The 13,866-nt window shown below is 36.0% G+C and overlaps 1 protein-coding gene across 4 annotated transcripts in view; it reads left to right on the top strand.

The window, feature by feature from the left end:
* The window catches only part of LOC103478394 (F-actin-uncapping protein LRRC16A), a 58,684-nt gene that overhangs the window by 488 nt on the left and 44,330 nt on the right, over positions 1–13,866 (top strand). For all 4 annotated transcript variants that reach the window (XM_008432215.2, XM_008432219.2, XM_008432217.2 and 1 more), the window contains exon 2: positions 3,995–4,092. In XM_008432215.2, coding sequence (XP_008430437.1) covers positions 3,995–4,092 — 98 coding nt within the window. The remainder of the gene's footprint in view (positions 1–3,994; positions 4,093–13,866) is intronic.

The raw sequence follows: 13,866 nt of genomic DNA, 5'->3' as shown, positions 1-13,866 counted from the left end.
GCGATTTGTAACCACGAGTCTCTCCTGCAAACAATTACTGGTCCTGCTGCTTTATCCCACTCTGGTCATTCGCTCCATCTGGGTTAGAGTGAGTGGCCATTCGTTATGTTCTTTAAAGTTGCGTTATTGTCGTCTTAAATATGCAACATTTTTCCTCCACTGACAACTGTTTCCTTCTTATTATTGTAGGGTTTGCAAACCATTATTATTCTAAATATATGCAATTTATGCAGAGTTTATCATGTGAAGGTGGTCCAGCTGCACTGAACCTTGAAGCTGTTTATCCATGGAACTTTGCCACAGAACGCTCACAATGTGGACTATATTAGGAGGAAAAGTCAAATAGTTTAGATGTGAGTGGTCTGTCTGTCTGTCTGGGCTGTGCACATTACTCACAGGATTATTTTCCTTATATAGAAAGTCTGGGCCAATCTCCCATCTCTGACCTGGAGTTTTAGCATTCATAGCAGCCTCATTATTTCTGTTTTCTTGTGCTTCTTCACTTATGTGTCTTTATTATAATCTCTTTGTCCTGTAGCTCTTTGGCTGTAGATCAAGGTTTCTTTGTTTGGGAGAGTAATTCAGTGTCTGACACCTCGGTGTAATATTGAACCGTTTCTCAGAGTTAATTTCTTACAAGCCCGAGATGCTTTTGGCCTATTTCATAGTCGTGAAAACCCTTAGGCGGTGTAGAATATCATTAAGATTTCTTTCTTTCTCACTGCTATCTGTTCTGTTGGTTTAACTCCCCCAAACTGACAGCTGAGCCAAAGTTACGCAACAACTGACATGGTCATTTAAAAAAAAAAAAAAAACCCTGCAGAAAGAAGGACCAAAGACAAAAGAAGAATCCAGAATGATCTTTAAATCTGAGCATTGAGAATCTAAGGATGTAGTCTTCTCCTCAGGTTTCCCTCTTGACTAAGACAGAAACTACAACTGCACATTATATTAAAATGACTATTGTCATCATACTTTCATAGTGCAGTGGCACAATTGTAATTTAAGTTACAAGCAGCAAAAATCTGCATGCAAATAAGAAAAAAATGTTTAATAGGCTATTGTTGCCCCTGATGACCAAACCGTTAGAAATTCAAATATTAAAGCTGCAAAGAAATCACAACGTGACAAAGGAAAGAGAAAAGTGAAGAAAATCAGCTTATTTGCAATAATATCAAAATTGCATGGAGTCAAGGGAAAAACAAAGCGGAGGAACTTTACATTTCTGACACAAAGGGAAGCTATACTTCTGCTGGATGTTTTTACTGCAGAAAGGTGCCATTCATCCAGTGTCTGGTGTGTGATTGGCAACGTAACAGGTGTGCGTAATAAAAAGGCAGGTGAGTGTAGACTGGATCAATTGGTGGTTGTGATATATTTTTTCTCTATCCAAAGAGTTTTGGTTACCTTTCATTCAAATTCGTCAAACATTTGAAGTAATCAACTTCTTTGTACCTAATATTTGCAACTTTGACTTTTATCATTAGAATTTCTTGAAGGTCTTGTTGATTTATTGACCCAATTTTTTTACTTGTTCCACAGGAAATCTAGCAAGTCATGACTCCCAAGTCATGAGGTGTTGTTTGGAGAAGTAGACCTGGTCATTGTTTACAGCCATGCTGCCTGTGATTCAGCATCATGCATTATCCCTCTTGGCATGCGTCCCAAAGAAAAAATGTCTTCATGATGCCGATGACTGAACTAAATTGATGATTTCAGCTTGGTTACACCGGAACTTTCTATATCCTTTTGCAAGTCTTTCATAACTAGTTCTTAAAGCTTTCAGAATAAACATATTTTCATTTCTCTGGGACTCAATTTTTAGCAGAGAAGAAATTGGCAGAGCTGATAAGATGTACAAAGCAAATTTCACGCAATTTGTAGGATCACGCTGTAGCTAACAGAGATAATCGGGTCACTGTTGTATCATCTCAGCAGTGAAGAATCAATTTGATCTCGGTGTGTGTGGGTTTTCTCGCATGGCCTGCTTCAAAGAGCATATATGCACTTATTATGGAGACAAGTTTCTGTAAGATGGATGTGAAGAATAGCGATGTTCAAGCAAAGTTTATGTCGGAACAGAGATTTCTTGTTTTTCAATCCAACCTGTCTCTATATAAAGATGTAGTCACCTCTCTCCTTGTGAAATCCTGTCATTAATTGACAGAACAACCACATTTGACAAACCACTAGATAGCTTCTGCATGTGATCCCAAGATGGCCAGACTCAAACTCAGAAAGGCCTCATATTTGGATAAAATATTTTTAAAAAAAAATAACTCACCTCCATGTGTTTTAACTTTGTGCTTGTGCAGTGGCAATTCTGCTGAGGATTAGGATGCACATTTGGTGATGTTTATTTTTGAAAGCTTCAGGCTGGCAGACGAATCATTCTCGCCTTCTACCTAATTATTAGCGTTGCTTTGATCTGATGACGGTGGGTGGAAGCCTGGAGGCGGGGACGTGTGCATGCCAATACGGATGTACGCTCCCAGAAACACTGCCCGTGTCAGACGCGTGCACATACTGCTGGAAGTCGGCTGTAATGCGTGTGTGAAGTGAATGCATTGTGTGAAGAGGTAGTTGACCCAGTTATACCTTTTAAACCAGTTGTCTGGCTGATGACGGTCCTACTGGGTGTGAACAATGAATTGGAACAGAAAACCATGCCTCGTGTCTTTTTGTTTGCATCTAATTTCTTTATAAAAATAAAAAATAGGTGTGCGTCACATAGGGGGTTCCAGGTGTATGAGGGCTAATAAATCCACTAAACTATGATGTTTAAATTCCTTTTTAAGAAATTTTAAATTTGTGATGACAATGTTGTTCATGCCGTGACGTTTCTCATTCTTTATCTCCATCACACTCAATGCGCCTTAGCAAATCTTTCACTAAAGCTAACCTTGTCCTTAAAAGTAGAGTGTTCCTCTTCACTGATGGTTATGTTCACAGTCAGTGAACCACAAGTTCAGGCCATTTACTATTTCTGGTCTGTTTTCTAGTGACCATACACAATTTTTACACGTGTGTATGGAAAGCAAAAATTCCCTCCCTGCACGCTTGTCTTGAAAATTTTAATTATGCATTGTCTTTCTGATGGCAAAGGCATATATTTTTTATCTAGGAAGACCGTGATGTAGGTCTTGTAATCCTATGACTTTTAGGATTCTGAAACCTCTAGAAGTCAGCTTTCAGGATGAACTCTCTTGAACAGGCAGACCTGGGAATGGTGTTTTGAATTTCTTCGACTTTCCATGTCATTCCATATTGTAAAAAGATTTCTTTTTTTTTTTTTTACTTCTTTGAATCCTTCTCAACCTTTTGGTCTCCATGTTCCAGATTTTCTCTCTGGGATGAATCGGCAGACTGAGAATTTGAGGCTTTTTTTACCTGGACTCATTTGCATCAAGAATGTTTGAGAAAAACCACGATAGCATTTGAAAACTATCTTTCTTTATAAATTTCAAAAATGAAAAGCAAATAGTACAAGTCATTTTGTTTTACACCTGACCTGAATCGGCTAACCAATGCCATTTACACATGGCTTAGAACAGTCGTAGTGCTAGTTAAGCATTCATCATATAAATGAGAATGGTTGTAAATTAGTGGTGCAACATATCAGAATTCTGTTGGTAGAAATGTAAGGATATTTCTAAAGTATATTGGATTTCAAGAAAAAAAACATGTTCGTATTGATGGGACTTTTCACATCTCATTCACTGACAACTCCACAAAAATATTCCCACTCAGGATTGGGAAATTAAATGAGAACTAATAAAAACCCGCTCTCCCGAAGTCAATTAAAATTGGATTTAATGCATTTTTTCATTGAACATCTAGTTTTTCTGGGAATTAATCTCCCCAGTGGCAATAGGATCTTGAGCTGTGTTGGGAAATATCATTCCCAATGATATTTCGAGATATTTACTCGACTCGATAGATATTCCTCTTAAGTTTCACTCTCTTCTCATTTTCTTTCTTGTCCCTTATGTAGAGAGTGTGAGGGATGCAGTGGGGAGGAAGGTGAAGTTGTCACTGAGGAAAAGAGTCAAACTGGAAATCAAAGGAGACAAGACGGAGAACAGAGTTTTGGTGAGTCAAAATTTACTGCCGTTAAAGTCCTTCATTATCACTTGTAAAACCTTTAATGCTGTAAAATGTCATAATGTTTTTCATAAAATGTACAGTTTTTTGACAACATTAACTTCCTCTTTTCTAGCACTGCTAAGATTCTTGCTTCCCAAATTGGCAGCAAACATTTCAAAGTACCTTGTATAATGTATGAGACGGTGTTGAAAGCTAAAAATGACAAAAAAATAAAAATGAGTTGAGCCTTTTCTCAGCTGAGCCTTCCTGTTGTCTTCTGAAAGCATGGCTGCCTCTTGCTTTCTTGCAAGCTGAAATTACCACAGACTGATGTTGAAAGGTTATAGAAAATTTGTTGATTTGTAAAAGGTGCATGGTGACTGGGTTTCCAACAGTGAAGTTGTTTAAGAAAAGCCTCAAAATGGTTCTTGTTAAAAAGTATAGGGATGAACAGGGGTGATGGATTTGGACTGATAATAAAGCACTGTGGATTGGTTGTAGGTTTGTGTGTGTATTTATAGGTATGTCTTTACGTATATATGTGTGTATAAGTATATATGTGTATATATGTGTGTGCGTAGGCGTATGTATTATTTACACCTGGTTTAGGAACTCTGATTTAGAAGGAGAACAGAAAATGGGAAGATTATTCATGTCATGATGTACAGGATGGAAAAGGGGAATCATTAAATAAGTTCAACAACTTCATGCCACATTTCAAACACTAGTTACCAATTAAGTAATAATTTTGTGTGTAATTGTGAATGTATGGTTGGCAATAGGGTGTTGCATTTACACCGAGGAATATGTAAATAATACTTTTATTTTGTTTTGGGGTTTTTTCTCTTGGTGGGATGACCGACATAAATTAATCAAACGACTGCTTCAATTACTACCTTTTTGGTAAAGAGACATAAATTCACCAACTGCTGAATAATTGATTCATGGTTGGTGATTAAAAATGCATATTGGCTGCATCTGAGAGGCGCAGGGATAATAAGATGATGATGGTTGGGAGTCAGCAGCTCCTTTAGTAAATTAGTGTTTCGACAGCGTCTATAAACTTGACCACTGAGTCGGAAAGCTTTTTGTTGCTGTTGAGATTTACTGTAATGAGCTCGTGTCTGTCGACACGATGGAAGCCTTTTAGGTGTGCAAGTCTAAGTGGTGAAGGGAGATTTCAGTTTTATTGCACTATGTGGAAAATGAAGGAAAACTTTGGAGCCTCATAGAGATTAAACCCACACAGCCAGGGTCTGCTTCGGACATATCTTTACCTTATTCATGCTATTCCAAACATTATTGAAACCTAGTTTTAGGAAACCTAAATATTACTCCTTGGAAGACGTCTGTAGGGACCAAGAACAGAGAGAGAGAGGTGAAAGTAATTAGCCTTATTTTCTCACACCCTCTTTGCTAAATGATGTGGGGAATAAAAGACTGAGGTGAGAAACACCAGAGCTGAACAACTTTCCTTAGAAGGCCTTCAAGATAACAGGCAGTGGGGAGCTTAAACATGGTCTAAGATATGCATTTTGTGATGCAAGATGGAGCTGCCCAATTATGGAAAATGAATTATGATTAATATTGGTCTCTTTTGAAATCACTTGTTTAAATAATTACTCGTGTAGTTTGGACAAACAATGCATGAACTAGAAGAACAGCTTTAAAATATCACATTTTCCCAGATGGCTTTATGTTGAAACTTTAGTAAATCAAAAAAAAAAATGTATTCAAATATATATAAATAACTTATCAAAAATAAAAATAATTTATTATGCTTGATTGCCCTTCAACAATCTTTTACATGCAAAATACTGAATTTAATTTAAAGTGTAATATTCTGTAAGATACTAAATAAACTATAAATTTTACAAAATATAATTGCATTATTTCGGCAAAACAACTTTTCTTGGATTGTAACACTGCTTCTGTTGCATCATATACATTTAATTAAACTCCAGCTAAAGATATTCAATATATTTTTAGCTGCTTGTTAATGGCTCACTTTGTGTTTCAGCTTCAGGTGGTTGGTGTAGTGGTAGCATGACTTTGGGAGCTTTGCTTGCATATCTGTCCCCTTTCTCTCTGTGCTCATTTCCTGCAAAAGACACCAGTACTCCATTTTTTTTTCTCCCAAAACTCAAGTAGCTGAACAGTTCTGTTGTAATTTTGAGTGGTGCTGAAACAACAGAGTAGTAAGTGGTGACATGAACACTCACAGAAAGGAATTGACATCACCCTATCTGTACTTTTGAAACCAACGTTTCTTAGTATGGCTGTATTATAACAGAAATGTTTTTTTTTAAGGTATACAAGCCATTAAGTTCAACATACTTATAGCCTTTCTTACCATCAAGTTGTCCCCATTGTCATGTGTTGTTTCAAAGAAGTGTTGTTTTAAAACTACTGACTGGTGGTGATCCTCTGAATATGCCTATAATTTACAGAAACTTAGAAATTACAGAGGAACTGAACTGAGAAGGTAAAGCGTCAGTCTATTTTCTATGTAACCTTTGACTCTTTAAGACATTTATGGCTTGATTAAAAATGACTTTGCTTCAATACTACTGAAAACCCCCTAAAGCAAAACAAGAAATTATTAATATAACATAGTGATTATTATTTTTCTAATATTCTGTCACAAATATGACCTTACCACCAGTCATCTACTTAACACCAATGTTCATAGTTTACCAGCAGTATTTTTAAAACTGAAAATAACTCAACAGGAGAGACAGGTTTCTTTCCACACCATGACTATCTGCATCTGTGGTTGCAGAAAGTCCTTCCTAACTGCTGGTTTTATGTTTCTTGGGAGCAAAGGAAAATTGTAGGAACATTCCAACAACCAGCTGACTGCAAGTATGCAGCAAATAGCACTGTGTGCTTTATATAGTTGGAAAAAAAACAACCTCTGGTCACTACAGCAAGTTCTCTAGACCTCATTAAAATAATTTATAGCCAACAGGAATGCAGTGATGAAAAGTATATTCAGCTCTAAGACCCTGATGCTGGTTATCCAGTTCATGCTCACACACACCTCAATTAAACAATGAATGTCTCACATTTTAAGACGGGGGGGTATTTTTTATTTTTTTAATTGATATTGGTAAGTCAATAATAATTTATTCTTTATTTTTATTTTCAAACGATATACTTCGATGCCTAAAGTCCCGGGTATTGTGGCAGTTTTTCCTTCATCCTCTAACATTGTCCGTCTCAGCTTTTGGTTTCAACTTAAGTTAAAATGGGCATCACAGCTCCATCACGTGGGAGCAGGACACAGAGGCCACAGTAGTGCACGCACACTCTCGGACAAAAAAATGTAGTGGAGTGGGAGTGGGGACTTGGAAGTGAGGAATGCCAGTGGAGCGGCTGTGGTATTTCATCCTGACGCAGAGCAGGGGTTCGTATCAGTGCTCTGCTTGACTGAACTGGACAAATAAACCCCTGTTTGTTGTTGCAGAGAAGCTGAGTTTGAAGGGGCAATTTTGGAGGAAGTCGCTTGGAGAGAAAACAAACCCGTCGCTGGGCTGTAACCTGTTAGTGTCGGGGTAACGAGACATGATGAAAGAGCATTTTATTTACAGTCGGTTTGGAGATGAGAGGTCGTGATCAAACGGTAGTTTTAGGAGTTTCTCAGGGGTCTGCAGACAGGATGCAGCAAAGCTTTGGAAGGGTCATTTTGTTTTTCCTTTCTCATGGAGATAACCAAATGTCCTTTTTAAAAAAAGAAATTGGTTAAATTGCATAATAACAAAGAAAATGGAATAACATATTTGATAATTGGAACAAATATTTAATTTCCCTATTACAACAGATAAAAGATGCAGTTCTAAATGAGTGCATTTATTAAATAGAAAAGCAGGACGGAAAATCTTAGTGGTACTGAGACTAATCTTTTGAAGCATTGGTATACTTTGATACTGGTAATCTACCCCCCACTTTGCAACCCACTGCGTTCGATTTATATGTGAAGTGGAGAAATTATGAAACATTCTTCTCTAGAAAAGATCGTCTAAAAAATAAATTCCTAATTGACTATCTGCAGTTAAGCTTCCCTGGAAAAAAAAAATTAACTTGTCTGTCTTTCTCTAAATCCCATCCACAAGCCTTGATCCTGATTATCTCAAAGGTCAGGGCCATTGTCACTCACGCAGTCTTGGTAATGAATTTAACCCTGTCATTGACCTGAATGACTTTGTTTTAATGACTTTACATTATTGATTTCTAGTAAATCAAGTTTCAACTCTCAACCAAAGGGACCAAATTAGCTATTTGATGACTTCTATTATAGGGTAATATTTTAAATAGTGCCTTTTCATGATGTCTGATGTAGCATTATAGGAAATGTATTCTAGTGTTGCAGTGGGTTGGCAAAGTGTCAGATGGTTCTCACTTGGTGTAATTGAATTAGGTTTGTAGGTCACAGAAGTCTCAATTGAAAATGATGACTACTCAGCATGTTATGTTAGACATTCACAAAGCAATAGGTCTGAATATATGTTTTATATTTGAAATGACAGATTCAGGAAAGAAAAATATTTGTAGTTTATTCTGCTGCCCAGTTACATTATCCTTGACTGCTTGGATTTCAAGTTTCACTTTTATAGAAGATGAATGTTACCACCAGCTCAGGCCAGAGGAGAGTCAAATCATCCGTATCATCTTTGTTTTCAAAGTTTGTTGTAGAAATTTGAACACATGCAGCTACTTCTCAGTTAGTTCACTGCAAAGCTTTTGGTGTGTAGCTTACAGCAAGGCTCTCGTCTTTCTACAGATGTACATAAACACTCTTTTACAGATTAACATACAACTATTCGTGTTTCCCTTTGTGTCGTCAATTTACATTTGTTCTTAAGTGAACTTTACTAATATTCTGGGTATCTGCAAAAAAAAAAAAAAAAAGCATGGCCATATTTGATATCAACGTAACTGCTAAATTTCTGATCAGGTCTTCTGCTAAACAACTGCACAATCTGCCAAAAACAGATTGACTCCCAAATAGTAATGGAAACCAATCAAACATGCTTATTAGAATCATGATGCATTTTTCATCCACTGGCTCACATTAGCATCCATCACAGCAAATGGATCATCAGCATTATATTCAAGGCTAATTGCTTGTAGCAGGAAGGCTTCCTCTGTGTAGGCTGTACTGCTCGAGGAAAAAGACAGCCATTTGCCTGGATAAAAAGGCTTCAAACTTTTTGTTGAAATAAGTATATTCACTCATAGCACAGTGTTTCCTAAAGCTAGTTTAAACAGGATGGTCAGTGTGGGATATCAGGACAACATCCAACAATGTAAAAACGACACTCGCTGTATATCTTTTGGGTAAGGTGGACTGTTTTCTGCAAGACATGGCAACAAATTACAATAACTTTTGCAATCCTAATGATCCTACAGTCTTCAAACCAGCTGTTTACTTTCTGTTTTATTTTTTCAAGATCATCTTTTACAATGTTTACATTTTAAAATGTTTAAAATGGTTGTAAAAAAAAAAAAAAAAAGAATACATCTTCGGTCATTCGCTTTAAAATATTCCCAAAATGATATGCTCCCATTTAGTCATTTATAGACACCTATAAACTGCAGATATTCATAATGGATCTTTAACAATTTGGCTTTAATAATACAACTCTAATCTTTTTGAGCATTTATTATCCTTTAGTTGGATTATCTGGTGACTGTCTGATCCCTGGTGCTCAGCAGGGGTTTGTGTTTATCTGTGTGTCTTATTAGTGTTCACTGATCCCATCTCAGAGGAAACGCATGGAGTCCTGCCAACATCAAGCAAGACTGACTCCTCCTCCCTCATCCCCACATTGCTCTGGTTGCTCTGTCTTTTGTCTCGTTTATTTATTTATTTTCTTATTTTTGTCATATACACGTGTCTGTGTCAGTGATACAGTAGTACTCCAGTATGAGGACATCTTCCACTTTTACTTTTTTTTTTTTTTTTTAGATGTAGCATGTTCTCCTCTTGTACTGTTTTCTGTACCTCAGCTTTTCCTGCCTGTCTTGTTTATCCCTGTGGTCTGCAGTGATTGCTTATTTACCCAGAAGCCAAGAGTCAGAATCACGTTGCTGCACACACATAGAGCCCAAACCCACGTCCTTCCCATTGTCTGTAGCTGGTATACTGTTGAATGAGCAGGATTTTTCTTCCATCTAAACAGGCACAAATGTCTCCAGTTAATTTCCACAGCTTGCAGCAAAGAACAAGCTGTCTCATTCCCACCATTATTCATTGTAAAAACACAAATGTGTCTATTTGATATCTGTATCCTGGAGCCGGAACCTTGAATATAATCCTAATCTGAAAAACCAAATAATCCCTCATCCAGCCATTCTGTTTGTTTGCTTAGTCCCAGGTGGGTTTCGGCGGAGGATGTTCTGTGAACATTTTGGATACGCAGCCAATTTTTTTTTTCTTTTTTCTTTTTTTTTATTTTTTATCTGCCACATGGGATTTTATCGCCTCCGAATTGCTGCCTTGTATTCTTGTCATCCAAAATGTACATTATTTCTGTTATTTATAAAGCGACACATATACACTGGCAATTTTTTTTCTATGAGCAAAACCAGAAGCAGAGACCAAACACGGCATTAAAATAAAGCATGAAATGTTACACAGTCAGACACCACATGCCTCAGCTCTCTGCAGCTGTGGTCTGATGAAACCAGCCAATCAAATGGGTTCAGGAAGCACCACTGTCTGCTACCCTTTGTTCTTCTCCGAGCTTCCCTCTCCAGCACTAAACACATAATGATGAGCAGGGCAGTGATAAAGGAAAATTGATGTCTTTTTTTTTTTTTTTTAAACTGAGGCTGCCAGTACAGCTTATGAGAAGGACGTGCCCAGCGGATAATATAATGTGGAAAAGTGGTCTCCTGCTGCCTGCCTGATTAGTATCTGGGGAATCTGAGAATGCTTCACTAGGAAAAATTGCATTTTAAGCGTTTTTCCTCATTGTTTTGTCTTGTAGGTGTTTATCCTTACTGGAGGTAATGCGTTTTATTAAATATAGAGAGTCCTATAGAGTACGCATTTAGATTTTGCTTTTATGGAAAAGTACTAAATATTTCCCCTCAAATATAGACTTTGAGCATGTTGTGCCATGACTACGTGTACAGTTTGATCTGTAATTTTGGTTTAGGACTCTGCAGACCTCAGCTGCATTGACAACAACTTGTGTTTGCTGTGGACAAGTAATGTGAAACAAGTTATTTTCAAAGTTTATCTTTAACTGTTTTATTTATTTATTAATGTTTTTTTTTTCCTGCAGTTCGTTTAGTTTCAGGTCAACACAGGAATAATCTCTGGCTCTAAGGACATATAAATCTGTTCCATTTCTTTTTCTAAATTATTAGATTTTTCTTAAATTCGATTTTTTTTCCTACTTTTTATTTATTTATTTTTTAGTTCTATGTTTTGACGTGAATATAATTTAAGTATCTAAAGTATTGATTCAAAAAGCAAATTAGCAATTAAAAAAAAACAATCTAAGCCTTTTGGATTTAAATCAAATTTTGATAAATTGTCTTTTTTAACTTGTTGGTTTTTGTAAATATTGTTTGTGAAAGATAAAGTAGCACTTGTGTCTAATGTGATAGGAAACATGACTGTGACTTAAATTCATATTTATTTCATTTGTATTACATTTTTTACAGCAGTGTTGTATTCTGTGATCCACTTAAACTCAATCATCAATTATTAAGATTTATGTTGGCTTGTCCAACACTTACAGGTATAAAGGGTCTTTAATAAATGCTCACTTAATGTTTTCATCTCACATCTTACTTTATAAACTTTGCTTTGAATGCTAATTACAAACTTCTAGGATTACAGCAGCCTTTACTCTTCTTTCTCACGTGAATCAGGTAATATTAGTAGCTACTTACTGTACTTAAAACCAATTCTTCAAAAAAAAAACATGTAATTCGATGTTCGTTCTAATGGTGAAGGATTACCTAAAATGCTCCCTCCTTGTTGTGTTTAATAATATCGGATATGATGCATCTATTACTCATTGCTGACTCTAACTATCCCAGTGAGATTAGGTTAATGTAGATCTCATGAATAATGAGCTGTAATAGCAGAGGATGCTGCAGAATGTCTTTACCCTGTAGAGCAGCGAGAGTCCTGCTTTGTTTTCTGAGGCCTGGATTCACAGTAACAACCTACAAGAATCCAACTGTGTTTACCTCAGTCATAAGTGGCTTCCTTAAGATTTCCACTAAACTCTTAGAAAGTAAAGATAATTGGACTCCACTGAGTTTATTTGTAAAACTTTTTTTTTAAATGTTAGAAAGCTGCAATATGTAACTTTTAGAAATAATGTTTTTTTTTTTCTTTTTACGCATTTGTTAAAATGCGACAGATAATCTGTAAAAAAAAGTAAAAGATAAAATTAAGTTCCTCCAGCTTCCTCTTGTGGTAATGTACCCATGTGGAGAAATGTACAGCTCCAGGTCAGAAACAACCAATCAGAGCAAGGAGAAAGATCTTAATTGTCAGCCACCCTCATGTATGTGCTGCTAACACCCTTCCCTCTACTACCCATTAACATTCAACTTCCCTTTATATGCAATAAAAGTCATTTTTGGTTAGTCATTTTTTTTACCCAGGCGACATAAGAAAAATTAAATGAGAAGACTCATCTCCATTTCCACTTTTTCATTTCTGTTTGGACATTATAAGTTTGTTCCTGCTGCTGTCCTGGCATTTAATTTAAGATATGGGACACTGAATTGTGAAATGCACAAATCTAGAAAACTGAGCATTTCTTTTTCTTTAGTTACTTCATGTTACAAGAGGAAAATTCTTACCTTTAAATACCTATATAAATTAAAAACAGACATTTTTACCACTTGATGTTATTTTTTATATACGGTTTTAGAAATATAAAACTTCTTTTAATATAAAACTTCTTCTGTAGATCTGTTACTGTTGAGTAGTAACAGATCTACTCAACTCTAATTTGTTTTCAGTAGTGGCTCCATTTTGGGTCATCTGTTTAATAATTTCACTTCACTCTAAAAAGAAAAAAGTTGATCCAACTTAATTGAATTACTTCTGTAGGTAACAAGTAATTCAATTAAGTTGGATCAACATATATTTTTTAGTTTGTTTAACTTGATAAATGTAGGTCAGTCTAACTCAATTTATTTACTTTAATTCATATACAAATTTTTAATCCCTCCAACTTAAATTTATAGAAAGTCAACTCAAAAATTTAAGTTGTTCTAACTTAAAAAATGAAACTACCCCAAAGTCGTTTTGTACATATTTTGTACTTATAATAATGCTTAAATATAAATCACTTTTAAAGTATGTTTTAGCTTTTACAATAGGAGTATAATTCCTTTACACTACTCAAAAATTCAACTTGGTTCTAATAACAAATTTACATTGCACAAATAGAAAATTTTTAATTTTATTGTGAAATCACAAACTTACAGATATTTCACAACATATGCACTGAACATACTACACAGATCTTTTGCTTTTCTGCTTAATTGGGTTAGCTTTTTAGTAAACTCAACATGGGGTATCCTAAGTCCAGTTCTGGAGAGCTACCATCCTCCAACTTTCAGATGAATCCAATCTCCAAATAAAATCAACTGCTAATTACTATGTCTCTGCTCAGCTGAGTGTCTGCTGGTGTGTGAATTCAGTAAGGTGGTATTGAAATAGTCCATCTGAAAGTTGCACATTGATGGCTCTCCAGAACAAACCTTGGACATCCCTGTGTGAGCTTGTAGAATCCA

The sequence above is a fragment of the Poecilia reticulata genome, linkage group LG16 (assembly GCF_000633615.1).
Source record: "Poecilia reticulata strain Guanapo linkage group LG16, Guppy_female_1.0+MT, whole genome shotgun sequence".
Taxonomy (NCBI): Eukaryota; Metazoa; Chordata; class Actinopteri; order Cyprinodontiformes; family Poeciliidae; genus Poecilia; species Poecilia reticulata.
This window is presented reverse-complemented; position numbering and strand designations above follow the sequence as displayed.